We start from the raw sequence: 14550 nt of genomic DNA, 5'->3' as shown, positions 1-14550 counted from the left end.
TATTTTATAGAAGTTTGTAAAACTAAAATAATAAACATAAATTCTCTTTTCATTTGTGCAAACTCATATCTGGCAATAACTTCTTAAATCTTGTCCCCATATATATTTTACTCCCATTTCTTTGAATCAGTTAATTATAATCATGTATAAAAGGAGCATCTTTTTATGATTTAAAAGTAATTTAATGAAATCATTTGGAGCTGGGGCAGATGGCAGAGTAGCAGCACCCTAAGCATACCGTGCCCCACTTTTACAAGCAGACATCACTCACATTGATGTAAATAAACTGAAAGAGCAATCTAAAGACTGGCAGGACAAACTCCACAACGAAATGTAAAGAAGCCACAAGTGAGAGATTCCAAGGGCAGAAAAGCACTCAGGAGCTGCCCTAAGGAGGGAGAGAGCTGCGGGGTGCGGGGTGGTGCGGGGTGATCCGGGGGAAGAGAAACGGTCCCTCTCACCAGCCAGCCTACAAGGGGAAGACGAATTGCCATAATGCTTGGCTTTGAAAACCTGAGGGGGTGAATTCCACGAATTTGTATAACAGCCTGACTTGTAGCCTGGAGTTTTAAAAGTCAGCTGACTCAGCACTGGGTGCGCCAGGATGGCAGTCAAGTGATACCAGGGTCCCAGCCCTTAAAGAGACAGCAGCCTGTAGAGAGGCCACATAGAGGAGCAGTTCACACATCTGCATGGGGCAGATGGGAGGATGATTGGTTTATACGGGTTTCAGAAAGTGTTGGGGGACTTCATTAGGACCAAAAGAGCTAGTAGATGCCTTTTCCTGACCTTGTCCTCCAGCATTAACCGAAGGCCACCTGTCAGAGGCTGTGCTGCACAAACACTTGTTACCTAACCTGCTAGCAGGGTGCCCCATCACCAATTTCTCCTGAGGATTCTCCCACAGCAAGCCTGCTAACTTCAGCCCCTGGACTCAGGGAAGATTTAGTTAATGTGGCCTGTGTGTGCACACTACCCAGCTGCCATGCTTTGGGGGATCCAACCTAGGAATAGCCACTTGGTTCAATTTTTGTTAATACCACCACACTGCCCCTGAGTTCCTCTGTGGTCACACTTCCTCAAAGTTGGCCTGCCTGCATACCACTAACACTACAGTGAGCAAACACGGCCCACAACAGGCAGAGAGTCAGTGCAGAAAACTGCACTAAAAGGAAAAGTGACTCAGATACAAGAGCAGGGCACAAACAACACACATAAAAGATTCCTCTAAAGTGCCAGACTGTTGCACACTGCATGAGAATCCAGGATCTACTCTCCATAAAATCACTGTTTTTAAGAGCAGAAGACATAGCTGACTTTCCTAACACACTGAAACAGACACGGACAGGAAGACAAAATGAGGGGACAGAGGAAAATGTCCCAAATGAAAGAGCACAACAAAATCACAGAAGAAGATGTGAGCAAAACAGAAATAAGTGATACACCTGATACAGAATTTAAAGTAATGATCATTAAGGTACCAGACTTGAGAAAGAGTAAAAAATAACATCAGAGATGAAGAACTCAATAATGAAATTAAAAATATACTAAAAGGAATAAATAGTAGGCTATAGGAAGCAGAGGAATGTATAAATGGCCTGGAGAATAGAGTAATGGAAAGCAATCAAGCTGAACAGGTGAGAGACAAACAAATACTGCATAATGAGTATAGACTTAGAGAACTCAGCAACACTAAGTGTAATAATGTTTGCATTACAGAGATCCCAGAAAAAGAGAAAGAAAGTAGGAGAGAAAATGCATTTGAAGAAATAATAACTGAAAACCTCCTGAATATGTGGAGGGAAATAGAACTCTAAATTCAGGAAATACAGAGATCCCCCAACAAATTCAAGCCAAGGTGTCCACAACAAGACACATAGTAATTAAAATGGCAAATAGTGATAAAGAGAGAATTTTAAAGATTGCAAGAGAAAAGAAGACAGTTACATATAAAGGAAACCCCATAATGCTGATGCTATCCTTGATGTTTTTAGCTGAAACTTTGCAGGCCAGAAAGAATGGCACAATATCTTCAATGTGCTGAAAGAGAAAAATCAGCAACCAAGAATCCTCTAACCAGCAAGGCTATCATTCAAAATAGGAGGAAAGACAAAAAGTTTCCCAGGCAGACAAAAGTTAAAAGAATCCACCACCACTAAACCAGACCTACAAGAAATGTTAAGGGAGACCATATGAATGGAAAACAAAAACCATAAATAAGAGTAAGAAAAATTGGAAGCAAACAAAAAAATTAATATCTGTAAAAATCAGTCAACAGAAGCACAAACTAAAAGGATGTAAAATATGATTCCAAACATCTGAAACATGGAAGGGGAAGGGAAAGAATAGTTTCAAAATTAAGCAACCATCAGCTTAACAGACAGCTATATTCAGAAGATACTATATATAAACCAAGTGGTAACCAGAAATCAGAAAACAGTGATAGATATGCAAAAATAAATAAATAAATAGAAAATATTCTGCAAAAGATTGCCAATTAATCATGAGAAAAGAGAACAAAAGAAGAAAGGATGAAAGAGGAACTACAAAAATTACCATAACACAAGCTACAAGATGGCAATAAGTACACACCTATCAATAATTTCTTTAAATGTAAAAAAAATTTTTAAATAAAAAAAATAATTTAGTTGAATGTAAATGGACAACAAGATAGGGTGATGGAATGGGTTAAAAAAACAAGAACTATCTATATGCTGCCTACAAGAGACTCATTTCAGACCTAAAGACACATGCAGACTGAAAGTAAAGGAGAGAGAAGCATTTATCATGCAAAAGGTTTTGGTAAAGCTCAATATTTATTTCTCTTTATTTGTATACAAATTGTTCAATTTCTTGAAAAGACTTCCCTTTTCCTATTGATCTATCACTGTCATAAATCAAGTCATAAATCATGTATGTGTCAATATCTGGATTCCATTTTATTACATAATCTATTTTTCTATTTTGTTGTTAATACCACACTACTTCATAAAGGTAGCTTTAGAATTAGTCGTGGAATCTAATGGTGTAATTCATCCAACTTTTTTCTTACTCTACCTACTCTTGACCTTTTTTTCCATATAAGTTTTACAATGAACTTGTCAATTTTCATGATAAAACTTACCAGAATTTAACTAAAATTGCGCTGAATCATCATATATTATTTTCGGGAAAATTTTCATCTTAACAATGAGTTTTCCAATAAACAAGGTATATCTATCTATCATCTATCTACTATCTATCTATCTATCTATCATCTATCTATCTGTGTATCTATTTATCTATCTATTATCTACTTTATTTAAATTCAAGTTAATTAACATACAGTGTAGTCTTGGTTTCAGGACTAGAACCCAGTGATTCATCTCTTACATATAACATCCAGTGTTCATCCAAAAAGTGCCCTTCATAATGCCCATCATCCATGTAGACCATCCCCCCCGCCCCACCCTCCAGCAATCCTCAGTTTGTTCTCTGTATTTAAGAGTCTTCTATGGTTTTCCTCCCTCCTTGTTTTTATCTTATTTTTGCTTCCCTTCCCCTATGATCATCTGTTGTGTTTCCTAAATTCCACACATGAGTGAAATCATATTTGTCTTTGTCTGACTGACTTATTTTGTTTAGCATAATACCCTCTAATTCCATCCAAGTTGTTGCAAATGGCAAGATTTCATTCTTTTTTACCCCTGAGTGGATAAAGAAGACATGGCATATATATACATATATATATATATACATACATACACACACACACACATATATATGTAATGGAATGTATATGCATGTATATATTTATATATGTATGTATTTTTATATATGCACATGGGATACTAATTGGTATATCTATTTATTTATTTTAGGTCTTGAAGTTTTCTGCAAAATTTTGAAGTTTTCACTTTAGAATCTGGAAAGTATTTTATTACGTTTATTTTTTAATGTTTTTTGTTTTGAGACTATTTTATGTGATATTTTAATATTTACTTTTTGATTTTTTAATAATGTAGAATTTGTTTTGTATATTTTTATATTTACCAAGCTTTTCCAATTTCACTTATGTTTAACATTTATAAATTTTATGTACATAATTTTATCATTTGCAAATAGAGACATACATACTTTATCCTTTAAACTTTTTATCCTCCATTATTATGCTGCCTTGGATGTCTTGAACTATTTTGAACAGAAATAGTTATAGAAACCTAGCATATCATTTTCTAACATCAGTTGGGAAAGGTTTAATATTTTTTCATTAAATTATTGTTAGTTATTGTACTTTTTATATATTTCTTTTTCAAATTAGGGTAATGCCTTTTTACTTCTAACATACTCAGAGATTTTGGAAGAGAAAATGTAATTTTATCTAATGAGGTGATCATGTGGTCTTATTCCTTTTGTCTGTCAATATATAGTACATTCATGATTTTTTAAACTGTATTTTGGGAATAAACTGTACTGTGTCATGAAATATTATCCTTGTTATTGATCACTATACACCATTTTCTAAACTTTAAATTCATAATAATTTAATATATTCATGAGATATATTAACCATTAATTACTTTTTCTCATAATATAATTGTCTGGTTTAGATATCACTCATGAAATCATTTGGGAAGTATTGTATTCCCTGAGAATATGTATAATACTGGTATTCTTTCCTTCTCAAATGCATAGGATAAATTCAAATGAAGCCCTCTTGACTTAAAGTTTTCCTTGAAGCCTATTTTTAAGTATTAGCTCTTGTTTAATCCAAGCTTTTCCTATCCAACTTTTCCTTTTCTTCTGGAGTTCTGGAGACTAGTGTTTTTCAAAGAATTTGTTCATTTCATCTAATTAATTACTGTAAAAAAGGTTACTATATTCAATATATATACTTATTATCTTTATAATATCTCTAGGATCTTTAGTTATGTTACTGTTTTTTATGAACATATATTTTGTGTTTCCTCTCTTCATTCTTGATCAATTTTTCTGGTTTTTGATAGATTTTCTTAAACTCAATGTACCAAATTTCTATTTTATTGACTTTTCTACTTTATGTTGGATTTTTATTTTATTGATTTCTGATTTTATCTTTCTTTTTCTTTTCAGATTAACACATTCTTCTTTTACTATCTTCCTTAAACTGAGGTTATATATTTGTTTTCAAAATTCTTCTTTCCTAATAAATGAATTTAACCTATAATTTCTACAGCTTCAGCTGCATCTTATCTATTTGAGAGGTATATTTTCACTGACATTTAGTACCTAGGGCCAAGAGAAATTTCAACTCCTCTTGTTTGCAGCAAAAAAATACTTCAATATATATGACAAAATGTTAATAATTATGACATATATACATAATTCATATTTATAATACAATATTTAAATGATCTCTACATAACATAAAACTTTTCAAAATGTAATAATATCATGTAAATGAAACATGCAAAAATAGACACAATGCCTACTTACAAAGTAAAAATTCATATGAATAGATGTTACATTATCAAAATCTTTCCTTTTACTCCTTAGTAAACAGCTAAATGGAAAAGATAGCAAAAATACCAAAGATTAAAAACAGTGTATGTTTTATGATGCTGGTTTTAAAAATGCAATTCATTGATTGATTCATTTATTCCATTCAACAAACATTTATTAAGCTACCACATACCATTCAATATATTCAATGCCATTTGAATATATCAAAATAATAACAGATATGATAACTGCTCTGTTGTAGCTTATATATATTGTCATGGAACAATGGACTCAGTCTCCAAATTTGGGCAATAAACCAATAAACACATAACTCAACCATTATGATTAACGCACACACACACACACACACACACACTAATGATTAATAATAATAATAATAATAATAATAAAAGAATCCAATGCATTCAGCCTTCTCTTTCATGAGAAGGACTGGAGAAAGCTCAGATATAAAGCAAGCATGGAAGGTAGAGAATTGTTGACAAGGTAGCCAAAGTACTTATTTTCCAGGGGGATGAAAACAACAGGGCATTTGTAAAATAGTTATCATCATAAAGTTAAAATGGTTTTACTTCAGAGGGTTATGGCGATACTTTCTTACACTACTCTTACTTACTCTTTGATTGCCTCACTATTACTTCCATACAACATGATGTAATAATGGAGGTGAGTGTATATATACATATTGCTTCATGAGCATTTTCCTTAGGATCCTTAAAAAAGAATTTTTCTTTTCTTTGTTGCAAAAGTCAACAAATACGAGGTTACGTGTTTTATATTATTCCCCAGAATTAACTAAGAGCAAGTTTAGATTGCTGAAAGAACTACCAAAATCCACTATCTATTCAGTGTGTACCTCCCCAAATATTGTTTGACTGTCTTGAGTGCATGATCTTGGACAGAACTGCTTGACCTACCTGAGAAATAGTTTCTTCATCAGTAGAATGAAACTAATACGTGTACTTGCCGTTATTCTAAGATTCAAGGATTGAAAATCATTATCCAGTAATGAATGAAACTCAGTAAGTGGAACAATTTAAATTCTTAATAAGTATTGGCTATTACTGTGAATAAAATATGAGCGAGAAGAGATTAAAGGGTACAGATTTGGGCTTTGTAAAAATTTAAGCATAAAGGCTGATGATGTCACAGGGTGTCTGCCCTACCTCACTTTCTTAAATGCACAGATTCAACTCACAGCATTTCTGGGGCAAAGGAATCATGATCTGGGCAAAACACCAAACAGAACAGTCAAAGATGTTGCACTGGATTTATGCTGTCTCTACCATACCAGGTTATTAAGGAGCTCTCTCTAACCAAAATAGTTTCTAATTCAACTATAGATGCTTATTTCATTTCTTTGGTATTAACCATGTCTGTGGTACTGCATCTGCACATGTTTATTCTTATTCTCAGAATAGATTCATCCGGACTGCAATTCCCAAGGGTGTGCCCTTCCAGAAGGTGACTGGGGAAGAAGAAAGAGACAAGCCTTCATATATAAGGAGACACCTGTGGTGACAGACTAGTCATTGACTTCTGGGATCTTTCAGCTACTCTTAGAGGTGCTCTCCAAAATGTTCATTCTCTGGTGAGTACTCAGATATCCTCATCTATTTTGTTTTCACTCTCTTTTTTGGCAATCAACTACATACAATTTCATATAGAAAAGGAATAAACTTCCAAAGGCCATATCTCTAGGAAAATTTTTCCTCTCATAAATGGACTACTGACCTTTTAGGGAATTAGTCTTCAACAGAATTCAGATTGTCCTCATTTGGGATACTGACCACATTAGATTATTCTTCTTCTATAAACACTACACACATGGCACAAATTCAGGGCCGGGATGGGTGCCTAGGTGGCTCAGTCAGTAAAACATCTTATTTTGACTCAGGACATGATCTCACAGTTCGAGAATTCGAGCTCAGAATCAGGATCTGAGCTGACATGTGAGCTCATTGGGATTTTTTCTTTCTCCCTTTCTCTCTGTCCTTCCCCTGCTCATGATTTGTCTCTTTCTTAAAATAGATAAACAAACACCAAATTATAAGCCAGGAGAAAATGAGACCTTATCTGTCAGTAATCTCTGCAGTGACTGCCCTTATGAATATATACATGATTTGATAATAGTGAGAATTTTTAAAAAGACTTTTAAAGAACCAACAATTTTCAGATGGCAGGACGTAGATCTAAGGGTAGTTTGCAAATCATACTTTTGTGGGAGTTCCAAGAGGTAGGAAGAAATTGGATTGTGAGATTCCTTTGCCTTTTTCATATTGTTGTTCTGGAAGTAATATATTCTACTCAACAAATTATCTAGAATGTGAAAGCAAGAAATAGTACAGAATTCTACATTAATTGACTAGAGTTTACAAATATTTTACAGGGAAAATGAAATTAGATTAATATCTTAGTGCAAAATATCTCTAGTTTTTCTATAGAAAAAAAATGACCAAAAGAAAATTTCTCCATCTATTCCATAGGTGGATTTTAGTTTACATTGGATGCACTTCTCACTATATGATAGCCATGTAAATATTTTGTTCTGTTAAAAGAGAGCTGAAAAGGGCCACAATTTCAACAACTGCATTTTTTCTACCAAATTTCCAGATATCCATATTTTATCAACTCAAGAATCTCTGTTTCATTGTGTAGAGCCCTCTAAATGCATCATGTCCATTATTAATACATCAGATGTTGAAATCACCACCTTCTTCTTGGTTGCGATGCCAGGGCTGGAATATGCACACATCTGGATCTCTGTCCCCATCTGCAGCATGTATCTTTTTGCTCTTCTGGGAAACTGCACCATCCTTTTGGTCATCAAGACAGAGCCTTCCCTGCATGAACCAATGTACTACTTCCTTTCCATGTTGGCCATGTCTGACATGGGCTTGTCCTTATCCTCTCTTCCCAGTGTGTTAAGGATCTTCTTATTCAATGCCGCTGAAATTTCTGCCAATGCCTGCTTTGCCCAGGAATTCTTCATCCATGGATTTGCAGCAGTGGAATCCTCAGTGCTCTTAATCATGTCATTTGACCGCTTCCTAGCCATCCACAGCCCTTTGAGATACACCTCCATTCTTACTCCTATCAGAGTTATCAAAATAGGAATAGTGATATCCATTAAGAGTATCCTTCTAGTGCTGCCCTTCCCATTCACTTTGAGTAGTTTGAAATATTGTAATAAAAGCCAACTGTCCCATTCCTACTGTCTCCACCAGGATGTCATGAAGTTGGCCTGCTCTGACAACCGAATTGACGTCATCTATGGCTTTTTTGGAGTACTCTGGGTTATGGTAGATTTTATGCTCATCGCTGTATCTTACGTCCTGATCCTCAAGACTGTGCTGGGGATTGCATCCCGAAAGGAGCAGCTCAAGGCCCTCAATACTTGTGTTTCACACATCTGTGCAGTGATCATCTTCTATCTGCCCATCATCAACCTTTCCATTGTCCATCGCTTTGTCCGACATGTCTCACCTCTCTTCAATGTTCTCATGGCAAATGTTCTTTTACTTGTGCCTCCTATGATGAATCCCATTGTGTATTGTGTGAAAACAAGACAGATTAGAGTAAGAGTTGTAGCAAAATTATGTCAGAAGCAGATGTAACAATCAGACAATGTAGCATACATATTGGGGAAATTTCTTACATAAGAGATCAAGGTCAGTTTGAGAAAAGCTACTATTTGCCACAAATAAACATCAATACATTTTCTTGTTTTTATCAGATTTATTCAAACTGGATACTGAACATGGACATAAAACAGGAAACAAGAAGTATATCTTGAGACTCCATCCCAGTTAACAAAAATAATAATAGATACCTTATGATGTCATCTCTGATAAAAATAACAAATTTCAACAAATATAGTGAAATGGTAGTGTTTGTCTCTCTAACAGAAGTGTATTCCTCATCCCCGCATTCAATCTATTTATACTAAGTTGTTTTGATTCTAGCCTCAAATTATGTCTTAATTTTTTCACCTCAATATCTGTGTTTTAATCATCCTAGCACCTCACTAGCATCTCTGTAGTAAAATACTGCAAGAAACTATTTAGTTTCTAAATGTTTACTTTTGCTGCTTTCTAACTGATCCTCTATGCAAGTTATTTCTTTTAAAAGAAAAATTGAATGAAGTAATATGTCTTTTAAGTATGAACTTGAATTTCTTTGGGACTATAATTAAATAAATATTTTAAATAATTAAATCAATAAGGTACATTATTGATTTATAATTATAAGACAATACATGCCTTAGAACCTCTCTGTCTCTCCAACATTGTCAGATAATCAAACTACAACCAAGTTGGCCTTCTGAATATTTGTTGGCTTTACAAATTTTTCTATTTCTTGTATGTTTTCATAATCTGTCCCTTTTTCTTAGACTGCTCTTGTCTTCAATTTCATATAACTCATTTCTATTCACATTTTCATAATTTTATCATAGATGACCTATACCATCTGTTCAATCTATGACCCTCTCTTTGTAAAATTGTTTTTATTGTTTGTTTATTCTTTATTCATTATACTTTTTTCTTTTTTCTACTTCTGAAATAGTCTGTCATCAGTGAAGGAAGAACCATATGTATTTTCTTCATGTCTCTGTGTCTAATACCTAGGATGTTTCTGGCACAGGATAGATCTCCAATAAATAACTATTAACAAATGAATGTGTAAATGAGGCCACGTTTTATAGCAGGAAATTGTTTGTTAAACAGTTCAAAAGTACTCCAATGCTAATTGGATAAAACTTTCTTAAATTGTTTATTGCAAAACTGGCATGTTACAGATGCTCAGATTTTGAAAGTTGGAAAAGTAATATGGGATTAGGAAAGAATTTTTTGCCTTGGGTTTGATGGGTGAGAATAGTCTAAATTCTATTCCTAATATGACCTAAAAATGTTGCAGATGATAGAACAAGTTTCTTACATTTTCTTATGCCCACTCATTGACCCACGTCCTCACCACAAACCAGTTCTAATCTCCTGCAATTTTATCCTCAAGTAAATCAAGAGACAATGTCCAGCAGTGTCAAATGCTTAAGACTGATACTCAGCCTGTAAGGAGATAGTATCTCACAATTAATGAAAAGCTTTCACAGATACAAGCATTGCATTTGAAATGCTAATATATGCAAAATTTACTTCTACGCACACTTTCTACTTTGATTCTCATGTATCCAATTTTATTTATCATTCTTCCTAGTTTTTCAGTTGTTGAAGAGACTGAGGCTCTGAGAAATTGTCTTACTGAATTCACAGAGACAGGAAGTCAAAAGTTGGGAGTCACACCCTATCGTTTATACCCCAGGATAATACTATTGGGCTACATTTTAGTTTTCACATTCAGCATTGCATCTGTTTCTACAATTCTATCATCAGATCAGGGTGCTATGTGCTTCTGTGCATAGTTTTCCAATAATCTCACTGATGTAGCCATGGGCACTGAGGGCTGTAGCACAACAAAGCACAAGTTAGACATTATTAATTATAAGAAATGGAAGCTCATATTTTTCCAGTGTGAAGATAGGCAGCACAAAGTGAAGACTTCAAAAGTTTCTGTTAATAAGAGGAGGGATGATAACATGGATTTGAAAGATATTAATTTCTCATGAGCTATTGTATAGGGATGTCACACTCTGCACTCTCAAAACAATCTGAGGTTGTTTCTGTTTCCTCAATAAAATAAAACAAAAGGAAGATGAAGCTATAAAATGCCAGGAGGGATGGGAGGACTTTATGGTCACCATGTTATTTCCACATGTTCCTGGAGGAATGAAAGCCTAACTCTGGGAACTCCTAAAACAATGATACCCAACTGGGAACAATTTAGCCACCAGGAGATATTTGGCAATATCTGGAAACAATTTTGGTTTTTGCAACCTGGGAAGGAGATATGTTATCAACATCAACTGGGTAAAGACTAGGAATGCTGCCAACCCTTCCTACATGACACACTCTACAATGCACAGTACAGTGGCCTACAAAAAATAACTATCCAGCCCAAACATCATATTAGAAGCCTAGTCTAAATGTAATTGTCAAACTAAATGGTTAACCCCATAATTACCCAGATTGTCTTGAGCTAGACTATAGTTGGGGATAACCTGATGTCAGGGAAGTCCCTCAGAAAGGCATTCAGTGGAAGACTGATAGAAACCTTCTGGAAAAATAAGGGAATTCACTAATAAGATATTAAAAATACTTAATTACAAATGAAAAACAGCAAAGACATATGGAACACATATAAATCTGACTGCAATAGTTTAAACATGATTTAGAAAATATGTGTTATAGGTTACCAACAAATGGCTTAGCCTATTTTTATTAAAAATAAAAAAGAAAGAGAGAAAAAAAGTTTACAAATCAATTAGGGAAAGACAAATAATCCAGTAGAAAATGGACAAACTGAGTCGAAGACCTTGGGGCCATATTCAAATTTAACAGCTATTTATCAACTCTTGTTCTTGGTTCAGTTGCCAGCACATCCTGGAACAAGTTAGCTAGGTGTTCAAGAATCCTAAGTTTTGAAAAAGATCAGGCCATCAATATCATATATTAATTTTCTGCTAACTTAAAATCATAGAACTGTATCCAAATATATTTATTGGACATTTGTATTTTCTCATTTTGAAGCATCTGTTCAAATCTTTTGTCTGTTTTGTTTCTGTCCTTATACAAATATCTGATAAGTGATTAATACCCAAAATGTGTAAAGAACTCACACAATTTAATAACAAAAAAAACCTGATTAAAAAAATGAGCAAAGAAACTGAATAAACATTTTTCCAAGAACACATACAAATGGCCAACTAGTACATGAAAAGATGTTCAATATCATTAATCTTCAAGGAATTGCAAGTGAGATATCACCTCATACCTGTTAGAATGAGTGTCATCAAAAAGCCAAGAGATAATATGTGCTGGTGAGGATAGGAGGAAAGGGATCACTTGTGTACTATTGGTGGGAATGTAAGTTGGTGCAACCACTATGAATAATAGTATAGAGGCCCCTCAAAATATTAAAAATATAACTAGCCTCCTACTTCTGTATACATAGCCAAAGGGAATAAAAGCAGGATATAAAGAGGATATCTATAGTTCTGTTTGTTGCATTATGCACAATAGCCAAGATATAGAAAAAGCCTAAGCATCCATCAATAGATGAATTGATAAAGATGTGCTATATACACATATATGAATTATTTGTTCAGTTAGGGGAGAGAAGGACAATGTGTCACTTGTAACAATATGACTGGTTTGGGGGGACATTATGCTAAGTGAAATAAGTTAGAAGGAAAAAGACAAATACTGTGTGATATAACTTATATATGGAATCTAAACTGAATTCATAGAAACAGAGTAGAATGGTGGTTACTGAGGAGGGAATAGGGAATAAGGGAAATGGGGAGATATTGGTTAAAGGATACAAAGTTACAATTAGAAGAGGAATAATTTCTGAGGATCTAATACACACAGTGGTATGATAGTTGACAATAATGTATTATAACCTGAATGTTCTTAAGACAGTAGGTCCTAAATGTTCTCACCACAAAAAGGTAATGGTAATTGTATGACACGATAAAAGTATTAGCTAATGCCTCAGTGGTGATCCTTTTGCAACATGTAAGTGTACCAAATCAATATATTATATACCTTAAACTTATGCAATGTTGTATGTCAATTATATCTCTGTAAAGCATAGAATATAAATACAAATCACAAAGTTGAAAAAAAAGTCTGTTTAAAGTGATTTAAAATGAACATAATTTAGCTTCTGATAATGAAATCAACACCATAACATCTACCCTGTCCCTTTTTACAATGACTAGAAAATGTGTAATAAAAAGGGAACACATGTATTTTGAACAATTATTTAATCTTTTTGAAAAATCATGAGAATATGCCATGAAATCTGCCTTCAGTATCTATGTATGGTAAATTATCACCATCAGATACAATGTTCTTAAAAGAATTTACACACTTTAGAAGTGGATATTAATTTTTTTTCTTCTGGTTGTCATGGGATCAATTCTATCAAGTTGGCCACCATAGTGATGTCATGTATTGACAGAGATTTTGCTCAAGCTATGAATTCATTATCAGATTTCCTAAGAAATACTAACAGAGAACTTAAAAAATGTGAACTTTCATTTTTGTAGGATCTTTGCTGCCAAAGGGCTTATTAAAAATTAGTTTATCAAACAATGAAATAAGCTATACAATTACAAGAAGTGATAAACACTAAAGATTCATCAGTCTTTGTTCTCTGAACATTTTCTTTTCTGGATCACTTAACAAATTATTTCCTATTGACCTCAGGCTGCTGGCAGCCTCATGACTTCATTCATTCCACAGGCTTTGGCACAAGGAATGACACAAGTGGTTGGGTCCAATCAAAAGCATCTGGAAGGGATGGGGCACCTGGGTGGTTCAGTCAGTTGAGCTTCTGACTTCAGCTCAGATCATGATCTCATGGTTTGTGAGTTCAAACCCCACCTGGTGGCGCTCTGCTCTGACAGCTCAGAGCCTGGAGCCTGCTTCAGATTCAGTGTCTCCCTCTCTCTGTCCTCCACTGCCCACACTCTATCTCTGTCTCTCTCAAAAATAAACATTAAAAATTTTAATAAAAAATAATTTAAAAAAAGCATTTGGAAGCGGGATCGTCATCAAGAACCATTGTCTAAACCTGCAAGGAGCAAACTGTGTCAATGTGCTTGCATGCCAGTAACAACCCTGTCTGCAGTCTTTGCAGCCTTACTAACATTACTTTGGAAATGGTCAAGAAAAGAGAGATTCTCTTCTAATTCTTTCAGATTTAGAAATGAGTTAAAGTAGGATCACTTGGTCACTGGCCATGTATTTATTGCACAGGCTGTTAGATGAATGTGCAGCAGAAACTTGGAGTATGAAGTGAAGGTTTGGCAACCGATCCCAGCACATTTTCTCAAACTGGTTGGGAAACCAAATCAATAAGTGTAAGTTAGGCCCATTCTTGGCAAACTAGAATCACAGTTTCCCTACTAATTATTTTAATAATTGTACTTACTAAGTATCCATTAAG

At 34.4% G+C, this 14550-nt stretch overlaps 1 protein-coding gene across 1 annotated transcript; it reads left to right on the top strand.

Annotated features, from left to right (window-relative positions):
• The first annotated feature begins 8153 nt into the window (after positions 1-8153).
• OR51A4 (olfactory receptor family 51 subfamily A member 4) lies at positions 8154-9095 on the top strand. The gene has a single exon (XM_077748118.1). The coding sequence runs from the start codon at positions 8154-8156 to the stop codon at positions 9093-9095; it is 942 nt and encodes a 313-aa protein (XP_077604244.1).
• The last annotated feature ends 5455 nt before the right edge of the window (positions 9096-14550 follow it).

Source organism: Crocuta crocuta, unplaced genomic scaffold, assembly GCF_008692635.1.
Source record: "Crocuta crocuta isolate KB4526 unplaced genomic scaffold, BGI_CrCroc_1.0 scaffold662, whole genome shotgun sequence".
Lineage (NCBI taxonomy): Eukaryota > Metazoa > Chordata > Mammalia > Carnivora > Hyaenidae > Crocuta > Crocuta crocuta.
The sequence above is the reverse complement of the archived record's forward strand: the minus strand, read 5'-3'. Positions and strand labels throughout refer to the sequence as shown.